Source organism: Lepidochelys kempii, chromosome 26, assembly GCF_965140285.1.
Source record: "Lepidochelys kempii isolate rLepKem1 chromosome 26, rLepKem1.hap1, whole genome shotgun sequence".
In the NCBI taxonomy this organism is placed as follows: Eukaryota; Metazoa; Chordata; order Testudines; family Cheloniidae; genus Lepidochelys; species Lepidochelys kempii.
The window spans coordinates 13,756,367-13,767,466 of record NC_136405.1 but is presented as its reverse complement, the minus strand read 5'-3'; the positions used below and the strand labels follow the sequence as shown (position 1 = coordinate 13,767,466).

General features: G+C 59.1%; 1 protein-coding gene across 2 annotated transcripts in view; it reads left to right on the top strand.

Annotated features, from left to right (window-relative positions):
• The first annotated feature begins 4,394 nt into the window (after positions 1-4,394).
• The window catches only part of TCF7L1 (transcription factor 7 like 1), a 103,855-nt gene continuing 97,149 nt past the window's right edge, over positions 4,395-11,100 (top strand). For both annotated transcript variants that reach the window (XM_073324979.1, XM_073324978.1), the window contains exons 1-3: positions 4,395-4,643; positions 4,736-4,805; positions 7,198-7,328. In XM_073324979.1, coding sequence (XP_073181080.1) covers positions 4,449-4,643; positions 4,736-4,805; positions 7,198-7,328 — 396 coding nt within the window. In that variant the 5' untranslated portion in view covers positions 4,395-4,448. The remainder of the gene's footprint in view (positions 4,644-4,735; positions 4,806-7,197; positions 7,329-11,100) is intronic.

Sequence of the window (11,100 nt, the reverse complement as noted above, 5' to 3'; positions counted from 1 at the left end):
GTTATTCCCCATGTTGTAGTTCTGCATTTGATTTTTCCTTCCTAAGTGCACTTGTCTTTACTGAATTTCATCTTGTTGAATTCAGACCAATTCTCCAATTTATCAAGGTCCTTTTCAGTTCTATCCCTGTCCTCCAAAGTGCTTGCAACCCCTCCCAGCTTGGTGACCTCTGCATATTTTATAAGCAAATGCTCCACACCATTATCCAAGTAATTAATTTAAATATTAAATAGTATTAGGCCCAGGACTGATCCCTGTGGAACCCCATGCCCTCCCAGTTTGACAGCGATCCTTTGAGAACTACTCTTTGAGTACGGTCTTTCAATCAGTTGTGCACCCACCTTATACTCATTTGATACTAGACTGTATTTCATCGATACTAGACTGTCTTGTGGGACTATGTCAAAAGCTATAGCACATCTGCTGCTTCGCCCAATAGTTTGGGACTCATGGCTACCTGGGTTCCAGCTCACTGCACGTTGCTGTAGGGTACAGGTTGAGCATAAAGGGAAGAAGGAGGATCCTGGGAACTACAGGCCAGTCGGCCTCACCTCAGTCCCTGGAAAATTCATGGAGCAGGTCCTCAAGGAATCAATTCTGAAGTACTTAGAGGAGAGGAAAGTGATCAGGAACAGTCAGCATGGATTCACCAAGGGAAAGTCATGCCTGACTAATCTAATTGCCTTCTGTGACGAGATAACTGGCTCTGTGGATGAGGGGAAAGCGGTGGACGTGTTGTTCCTTGACTTTAGCAAAGCTTTTGACACGGTCTCCCACAGTATTCTTGCCAGCAAGTTAAAGAAGTATGGGCTGGATGAATGGACTATAAGGTGGATAGAAAGTTGGCTAGATTGTCAGGCTCAACGGGTAGTGATCAATGGCTCCATGTCTAGTTGGCAGCCGGTATCAAATGGAATGCCCCAAGGGTTGGTCCTCGGACCGGTTTTGTTCAATATCTTCATAAATGATCTGGAGGATGGTGTGGATCGCACCCTCAGCAAGTTTGCAGATGACACTAAACTGGGAGGAGAGGTAAATACGCTGGAGGGTAAGGATAGGACACAGAGGGACCTAGACAAATTGGAGGATTGGGCCAAAAGAAATCTGATGAGGTTCAACAAGGACAAGTGCAGAGTCTTGCACTTAGGACGGAAGAATCCCATGCACCGCTACAGACTAGGGACCAAATGGCTAGGCAGCAGTTCTGCAGAAAAGGACCTGGGGTGACAGTGGACGAGAAGCTGGATATGAGTCAACAGTGTGCCCTTGTTGCCAAGAAGGTCAATGGCATTTTGGGATGTATAACTAGGGGCATTGCCAGCAGATCGAGGGACGTGGTCGTTCCCCTCTATTCGACATTGGTGAGGCCTCATCTGGAGTACTGTGTCCAGTTTTGGGCCCCACACTACAAGAAGGATGTGGAAACATTGGAAAGAGTCCAGCGGAGGGCAACACAAATGATTAGGGGGCTGGAGCACATGACTTATGAGGAGAGGCTGAGGGAACTGGGATTGTTTAGTCTGCGGAAGAGAAGAATGAGGGGGGATTTGATAGCTGCTTTCAACTACCTGAAAGGGGGTTCCAAAGAGGATGGATCTAGACTGTTCTCAGTGGTAGCTGATGACAGAACAAGGAGTAATGGTCTCAAGTTGCAGTGGGGGAGGTTTAGGTTGGATATTAGGAAAAACTTTTTCACTAGGAGGGTGGTGAAGCACGGGAATGCGTTACCTAGGGAGGTGGTGGAATCTCCTTCCTTAGATATTTTTAAGGTCAGGCTTGACAAAGCTCTGGCTGGGATGATTTAGTTGGGGATCGGTCCTGCTTTGAGCAGGGGGTTGGACTAGATGACCTCCTGAGGTCCCTTCCAACCCTGATATTCTATGATTCTATGATTCATAGCCTGCCTTTGTGGCAGAGACAGCCTGATTCAGCATAAATGTGGAACCATGCTGCAAAATCCAGTACACCTGAGAGGTGTACCTGCGTGAGTTCTGCAGGGGAGGAACAGAGCTGGAAAGCGGGTAGTAGTGAGGTGTGGGGAAGGACACTTGCAGGAGGTGTGTGTGTGGTAGAAGTGCTGGCCGGAAGGTGATGCTCACAGGGGCTATGTGGGGGGATAGCTGGGCAGGGAGAGAACACGGGTAGGGGTTGTGTTGGGGGTAATTAGAGGAGCTGGCCTGCGGGAGGAGACATTTGTAGGCAGCTGGCAGTGCAGGGATTGGGAGGAGTATGCTTGGCTGCAAGAGCTCAGCAGGACGGGGTGGGGGTGGTAGCAGTGGAGGGGAGGAGGGGTGCAGAGAGGGTTAAATTGGTGCGGGGTGAGCAAGAGGGGGCATTTGCAGAAGATCATCTGCTGGGTGGAGGGTACTTATAGGAACAGGGGTGATGGTAGCAATGTCGGGGAGGCACTTGGGGGAAGCAACGCTGGGGGATCAGTAGCAGCACAGGGGCAGGAGTTGGGGGTAGCAGTATAGGGAGACAGGACAGTGAGGGGTAATTTGCGGGGCTCGGTGTGATAGCTGTATCAGGGGGCACTGGGGAGGAACAATGCAGGGGGCAGAGCTGTGGGGGGGCTCTGTCAGGAGCTGGGAGTACCAGCCCTAGGAGTGCGGGTCTGTGCTAGGGGCTGGGGTCCCAGCCCCATGGGGCAGGGCAATGTGAGGAGCTAGGGAACCCAGCCCCAAGGAGGCGAGCTGGGGGGACTGTGAGAGGAGCTGAGGGGCCCAGCCCGGGGCGGGGGGGGGGGCTGGGCTGTGTGAGGAGCTGGGGGTCCCAGCCAGGTCTCGTTAGGCTGGGGAGCAGCTGTGTGAGGAGCTGGGGAACCCAGCCCCAAGGAGGCGAGCTGGGGGGACTGTGAGAGGAGCTGAGGGGGCCCAGCCTGGGGGGGGGGCTGGTCTGTGTGCGGGCTGTGTGGTGAGCTGGGGGTCCCAGCTAGGTCTGGTTAGGCTGGGGAGCAGCTGTGTGAGGAGCTGGGGGTCCCAGCCCTGGGGGGTGGGCTGTGTGAGGAGCTGGGGATCCCAGCCCCGACAGGTAGGGCCATGGGGGGCTGTAACAGGAGCTGGGGGTCCCAGCCCAGGGGGATAGGACTGTGGGGGGCTGTGAGAGGAGCTGGAAGTCCCAGCATTTGGGGGGCTTTGTGAGGAGCTGGGGGTCACAGCACTGGGGTGGCCGGGCTGTAAGAATAGCTGGGGGGTCCGGGCCCAGGGGGGTGGGGCGGTGAGGAGCTAGGGTCTGAGCCAGGGGGCTGTGAGGAGCTGGGGTTCCTGGCTGGGGGCGGGCTGTGAGGAGCTGGGGGTCCAGCACTAGGGGGCTGTGGGAGGAACTGGGGGTTCCAGACCCTGGGGGGCAGAGGGCACAGGGAAGGCTGTAAGCACAGCAGGGAAGGAAGGGCTGTGGGGGGATCTGGGGGTCCCGGCCGGGGGGGGGCAGGGGTGTGGGGGGAGCTTGGGGTCCCGGGGGGGGTGGGGTGGCTGTGAGGGGAGCTGGGGGTCCCGGCCCGGGGGAGGGCGGGGGGGCTGTGAGGGGATCGGGGGAGCTGGGGGGTCCCGGCCCGGGGGGGCTGTGTGAGGAGCTGGGGGTCCTGGCCGGGGGGGGGCGGGGTGGCTGTGAGGGGAGCTGGAGGTCCCGGCCCGGGGGGGGCTGTGTGAGGAGCTGGGGGTCCCGGGCCGGGGGGGCTGTGAGGGGAGCTGGGGGGCCCGGTGGAGGGCGGGGGGGGCTGTGAGGGGATCGGGGGAGCTGGGGGTCCCGGGCTGGGGGGGGGCGGGGCTGTGAGGGGAGCTGAGGGTCCCGGCCCGGGGTGGCTGTGAGGGGAGCTGGGGGGTCCCGGGCCGGGGGGGCTGTGTGAGGAGCTGGGGGTCCCGGGCCGGGGGGGCGGGGCTGTGAGGGGATCTGGGGGTCCCGGGCCGGGGGGGCTGTGTGAGGAGCTGGGGGTCCCGGCCCGGGGGGGGGATCTGGGGGTCCCGGCCCGGGGGAGGGCGGGGGGGGCTGTGAGGGGATCGGGGGAGCTGGGGGTCCCGGGCCGGGGGGGGGCGGGGCTGTGAGGGGATCTGGGGGTCCCGGCCCGGGGGGGCTGTGTGAGGAGCTGGGGGGTCCCGGGCCGGGGGGGGCGGGGCTGTGAGGGGAGCTGGGGGTCCCGGCCCGGGGGGGCTGTGTGAGGAGCTGGGGGTCCCGGCCCGGGGGGACGGGGCTGTGAGGGGAGCTGGGGGTCCCGGCCGGGGGGGGGGATCTGGGGGTCCCGCCCCGGCCGGTGTCAGCTTGCAGCGGGAGCTCCACCCCCCCGGCCGCCCGCCCGCCCCCCGGACCCCCCCGGCGGCGGGAGGGAGGGAGCGAGCGAGGGGCCGGCCCCCGCCGGCGGGGGAGCGGGGAGGGGGGAGGCAGCCGCGCCCGCCCGCTGCCCGCTCCGCACTCGGCCGGCGCCGCGCCTCGAAGTTGGGCGGGCCGGGCGCACCATGCCCCAGCTGCCGCCCGCGGGCGGCGACGACCTGGGCGCCCCGGACGAGCTGATCCCCTTCCAGGACGAGGGCGACGAGCAGGACAAGGGCGCGGGGCGCGGCTCGGCCCACGGGGACCTGGACGAGCTCAAGTCCTCGCTGGTCCACGAGTCCGAGAACCGCCGCGCCAGCGCCTCGGGCTCCGACTCGGAGGTGAGGGGCCGCGGGGGGCCGGGGGGGCCGGGCGGCGCCGGGGGGGGCCCGGGGCAGCGCTCACCCCTCTCCCCTTTGTGTCTCCCCCGCAGGCGGAGCGGCCGCCGCCGCCGCCGCAGCCCCGCGAAAGTTTCCAGAAGCCGCGGGACTATCTCGCCGAAGGTACCGACCCCTGCCCCGGCCCCCCGCGCCCCCCAACCCGCCCCCCTGGGGTGCCTGCCCCCGCTGCTCCCCCCGGGGCCCCCGGCCCGGCCCCCGGCCCCCCAACCCGCCCCCCTGGGGTGCCTGCCCCCGCTGCTCCCCCCGGGGCCCCCGGCCCGGCCCCCGGCCCCCCAACCCGCCCCCCTGGGGTGCCTGCCCCCGCTGCTCTCGTCGGGGCCCCTGTCCCGCCCCCCAACCCGCCCCCCTGGGGTGCCTGCCCCCGCTGCTCCCCCCGGGGCCCCCGGCCCGGCCCCCGGCCCCCCAACCCGCCCCCCTGGGGTGCCTGCCCCCGCTGCTCTCGTCGGGGCCCCTGTCCCGCCCCCCAACCCGCCCCCCTGGGGTGCCTGCCCCCGCTGCTCCCCCCGGGGCCCCCGGCCCGGCCCGGCCCCCCAAACCGCCCTCCTGGGGTGCCTGCCCCCGCTGCTCCCCCCGCCCCCCAACCCTGCCCCCTGGGGTGCCTGCCCCCGCTGCTCCCCCCGGGGCCCCCGTCCCGGCCCCCCAACCCTGCCCCCTGGGGTGCCTGCCCCCGCTGCTCTCGTCGGGGCCCCCGGCCCCCCAACCCGCCCCCCTGGGGTGCCTGCCCCCGCTGCTCCCCCCGGGGCCCCCGCCCCGGCCCCCCGCGCCCCCCAACCCGCCCCCCTGGGGTGCCTGCCCCCGCTGCTCCCCCCGGGGCCCCCGGCCCGGCCCCCCAACCCGCCCCCCTGGGGTGCCTGCCCCCGCTGCTCCCCCCGGGGCCCCCGTCCCGCCCCCCAACCCGCCCCCCTGGGGTGCCTGCCCCCCGCTGCTCTCGTCGGGGCCCCTGTCCCGCCCCCCAACCCGCCCCCCTGGGGTGCCTGCCCCCGCTGCTCCCCCCGGGGCCCCCGGCCCGGCCCCCCAAACCGCCCTCCTGGGGTGCCTGCCCCCGCTGCTCCCCCCGGGGCCCCCGTCCCGGCCCCCCAACCCTGCCCCCTGGGGTGCCTGCCCCCGCTGCTCTCGTCGGGGCCCCCGGCCCGGCCCCCGGCCCCCCAACCCGCCCCCCTGGGGTGCCTGCCCCCGCTGCTCCCCCCGGGGCCCCTGTCCCGCCCCCCAACCCTGCCCCCTGGGGTGCCTGCCCCCGCTGCTCCCCCTGGGGCCCCTGTCCCGGCCCCCAGCCCGCCCCCCTGGGGTGCCTGCCCCCGCTGCTCTCGTCGGGGCCCCTGTCCCGCCCCCCAACCCTGCCCCCTGGGGTGCCTGCCCCCGCTGCTCCCCTCGGGGCCCCCGTCCCGGCCCCCCAACCCGCCCCCCTGGGGTGCCTGCCCCCGCTGCTCCCCCCGGGGCCCCTGTCCCGGCTCCCCAGCCCGCCCCCCTGGGATCCCTGCCCCCGCTGCTCCCCCCGGGGCCCCTGTCCCGGCCCCCAGCCCGCCCCCCTGGGATCCCTGCCCCCGTCCCGGCCCCCGGCTCCCCAGCCCGCCCCCCTGGGATCCCTGCCCCCGCTGCTCTCGTCGGGGCCGGCCTCCTGCCCCCCGCAACCCGCCCCCCTGGGGCTTCCCTCTGGGATCCCTGCCCCCGCTGCTCCCCCTGGGGCCCCTGTCCCGGCTGCTCCCCCTGGGGCCCCTGTCCCGACCCCCAGCCCGCCCCCTTGGGATCCCTGCCCCCGCTGCTCTCGTCGGGGCCGGCCTCCTGCCCCCCGCAACCCGCCCCCCTGGGGCTTCCCTCTGGGATCCCTGCCCTTCCCTAGCCTGCCCCCTCTGCTCCCCCTGTCCCGTGCCCCTTTCCCCAGCCCTCTTCCCACCCCTTCTGTCCCACACCCCCCGCTCTCTTCCCTCCCCAGTTACCCCTGCCCGCTTGCCCCCCTTCTGCTCCTTCACTCCCCTGCTCCCCACTTCCCCGCCCCATGCGCCTGTGCTCACCCTCCCTCCGCTTCCCTTTCCCCCCGATCCCCCTCTGCGGGGCCGCCCCCGGCAGTTCGCCTTGGACGGGAAGTTTCCCTCGGGTCCCTGCGCGGCTCAGGGTCCCAGCCCCGGCCTGGAGGATCCCCCAGAGCCCTGCAGCCCTCCTCGGTGTTTACATCCTTCGGATACTTGCAGACGCTTAGCAAGACTTTTAACCTCTTTGTTTTCTTCGTCCGTGTCCGTCGCCCGCCCTCGGACTCTCTCCTCCTCCCCCCTGCTTACCCACCCCTTCCTCCCTGAGCTAGGCTTACTCAAGGGAAGTAACCTGAGTGTAGATACTCCAGTTAAAACTCTGCAGTGAAGACCTATTTCCCCCCCTTCTCTCCACCCCAGCTTTAACCACTTCAGCCGCTTCTACCATCTTCCCACTCCCGGGGCCCTTGGCCTGCTCCCAGCCCCACCCTGGTGAAAGCCCCTGGCTGAGCCTTTTCTTTTCTCCCCAGTAGTGAGAAGACAGCAAGATGGAGGTTTCTTTAAGGGGCCCCCCTATCCAGGTTACCCCTTCCTGATGATCCCAGAGCTGGGCAGTCCCTACCTGCCCAACGGAGCCCTGTCCCCTGGCGGTGCTCACACAGTAAGTGCTGCTCACTTTGGTTTGGCCCCTCTGCTGTCAGGAGAACTCCTTTCTCCCTGCAGACACTGTTCAGCTGTTCTTTCACCCTAGCTGAGGAGAGACCCCTGATGTCCAGGGACAGTGTATGTGGTCAGTGGGGGGGCTTTTGCTGTCTTGCGGAGTAGAAATGTCTGCTCTGACTCTTGTTTTGCGGCGTTGATTGCATAAAAGTGGTCTTTTATAAAGTAGCTTGAGGCTGCATTCTCATCCTACTGATCTGACAACATGAGTGCTGGGGAGACTGCCCCTATGGTGAAGTTAGATTGTTTTCTTTGGAAGCTGAAGAGATGAGTTGGGTGGTTTTTCGTATCCTCATTCGTTTCCATGGGGTGCATACGCTCCTCTTCACAAAGCGAGACCTCTAAAGAATTGAAAAGGATGAGGAAAGTGGCAGAGTTTTGCTCCCTGATTCATTCTTCCTCCTTCCTGGGTTGATCATTCAAGCTGATGCAGGCAGCGTGTAATACCCTAGTAGATCCCCACTAAAGTCAGGGTCCATCCCCATGACCCATGAGGATCAGTTTGTAAGGTTGAGGCCCAAACTTGTCCCTATTGCTCTTTAGGAAGTTATACGTTGTCAGGTTAATGATCATATATTTCAAACAAACACGCACATGCCCTAGTTTATTTGACTGATATCCCCTTAGATTATGAAAATAGAACTCCAGAATATCAAATCTAATTTTCCTTCTTTGATGTTGTTTGTTCACATTTTGCATTTCTCTCAGCTTGGAAGGTGAAAGTAAGCCCCTTTCGCTTGCTGACCCGCAGTTTCATTGGGGGGTGAGGCCCATGTTTTCATGCTGTGACCCCAATCCTGCAATTGAATGGGCAAGGGAAGACCAAGTGACTTCACTGAGATGGCACAGGGGCTCCTGTGCTGATCTGATTGCACGATTGGGCCCTCTGTATCATGCTCCTGCTTTGAGCAGGGGGTTGGACTAGATGACCTCCTGAGGTCCCTTCCAACCCTGATATTCTATGATTCAATGTTAAGAAGCCCTTTGGGGGCTATTGTAATACAAATGATAATGCATTAGTACTGTGCTCTGATGCTTGGGTTGCAAACATTGCTCAGGAACGTTTGCTTTAAAATTGAAGATTCCAGTGCTGCAATTTGTTGCTCATATGTGGATTTCTGTGCCTGCGCAGACCCCCAGTGTCTTTAATGGGGGCGGCCCATGTGGACACAGCAGTCTGCCTGTGTGTGACAAATTGCAGGGTCAGGGCCGTGGTGTGTGTTTTGTAATTTCATGGAGTCGTTTCTCTTGGATCTGAGTGTTGTAAAAACTTTTTTTTACCACACAGGCACAAAAAATAAGGGATAGACTTGACCTGATAGTGTCTCTTTAATGAATATTTGAGGGGAAAATCCGAGATTCTCACTTGGTGGTGTATTTGTTTTGCTTAACTAGTTTCAGAGCAAGACCCCCAGCTCTTATCTGCTGGGGTGGAGCAGTTGATTCTGCAATAACTTTAAGTTCCACGCAAAAGAAACGTGCGTGCTGTTTGATTTCTGACTCCTGCCGTTTAAAACTTGAATGTAAATTCTGGATGGAAAACTAATAAAGAATCCAGTGGGGAGCCCTGTTACATGTGTAAACCTGAGAAACCTGACCATGGTTTTCTTCTGTTTGCCCTGCTTTTCTCATTTAAAGGGATCTTTTAGACTTTTTAAAGCTGTTAATGGGCTGACATTGTCTGTCTCTCCATCTGCGTTTAAAGAAGTGATTAAGCAAATTGACCAAGCGTTAGACAGAGTGCAAATGAGAGCAAATTGGAATTCCCCAGAACACAAACCAATGCCCCATCCCCAAATCCTTCTCTGCCCTCAGGAGCTCATTGTGTTCCGGTGGCCATTAGAGGTTCCCTGCCTGCATGCTTATCCCCAAACAGGAACCTATTATTATCCTTTCCTTGGTGAGGTGCACACCTTTATCAATGATCAGTGCCCTCCTCTGGGCTTCAGATTTAATTCTGGAACTTTTGTCGTTTAAGGTGAAGGGCCTGAACAAGATAAATGTGATGCCTGATTGGCTCTTAATAATGATTAAGAGAAGCCTGAGAAACTTTCCCAGCAGAACCGGTTAATTCTGCTGTCATCGTGCTTTTCAGCAATTGGAAGCTGCTCTATTCACTTGTGGCATTAAAACATACCTGGGGCATGGATGGCTTGTTTCCTTGTATGCCTGAAAGCAACTGGCACGAGGACTTGTACAAATAATGCTCTAAACTAATAGGGTTAGTTAGCATCGAAGGCTTCTCAATTCTTGTATGTTTTATTGCTTTGAAACAAAATGCTTTTAGTGACGTCCACTGTTCGGCCAGGTTTTAATGAATCCATTATTCACACTTGCCTTTGCTAAATTATTGATAGGAGGATTTTACATGCATTTCTACAAAGAGAACATAGAACAAGATATTGTTCCTTTAAGCTGTGACTTAAATTAATGCTAGCTTGTTTACACCTATCTCTAAAATACGTTATCTAAAACCAGCTGGCTTGAACAATCATTTAGTGTTAAATGATGTTTGAATTATTAGCCATTTGGTTGTTTGTTCATTAACATGGGTCAATACTGCATTCAGCTGTATGACATAACTGTATTTTAATTATACAGTTACTGATAATTAGGCATTAGAACTTTTGGGCTTTCATTTAGATCTTAACAGCTAGACTGTACTTGCCTCAAGGGCATGATTATACAAATATGCCTGTGTGGCAGACAGTTGTGTGATGGGTAAAGGTTATAGTTGCAGTTTGTCACCGTTATTTGTATTAATAAATTTCACAGATGATACTTGATTGGGAGGAATTGCAAATACCAGTGAGGACTAAGAAATAATAAAAAGGGACCAAGTAAGATTAGAAACATTAGCCATAAAATAATTAATATTTTTATTTAATAAATCTTGGAATACTGGGGAAATTCAAGAAGACCAGAAGCGAGCTAATGTGCCCATATTTTAAAAGGGTAAACAGGATAACCTGGGTAATTATAGGCTTGTTAGCCTGACATCGATCTCAGACAAAATAATGGAACAGCAGTATGTGACTTTGGGTACGTATACGCTACCCGCCGGATTGGTGGGCGGCGATCGATCCAGCAGGGGTCGATTTGTCACGTCTAGTCTAGACGCTATAAATCGACCCCCGAGTGCTCTCCCATCGACTCCTGTACTCAACCGCTGCGAGAGGCACAGGCGGAGTCGACGGGGAGCGGCAGCAGTCGACTCACCGCGGTGAAGACACCACGGTAAGTTGATCAACTTAGATCAATTCTCTCCCCTGCCCCCCCCCCAGTGTAGACCAGGCGTCAATCAAAAAAGAACTAAGGGATGGTCATATAACTAAGGCTGGTAAAGAGGGCTACTTAGCTGAAGACCACCTCTTTTCCAACTTGATACAATTTTTTCGTGGGACTACAAGTGGTTGATAAAGGTAACTGTGTTGATGTAATATGCTTGGACTTCTTTTAGGCATTTGACTTAGTACTGCTCAACATTTTGACTAAAAAACTAGCATTGTTCAAAACCAGTGCAGCACATGTGTTTAAAAACAGGTTGACAGATCTCAAGACATATTTGTTAATGGGGAATAATAATTGAATGGGGGTATTCTGATGGGGTTCAGCAGGGACTTCTCATACGGGATTAGGTTGAGGATGTTTTTATCAGATATCTGGAAGAAAATATAAAATTTCATATAAAGTTTGCAAATGTGACTAATATT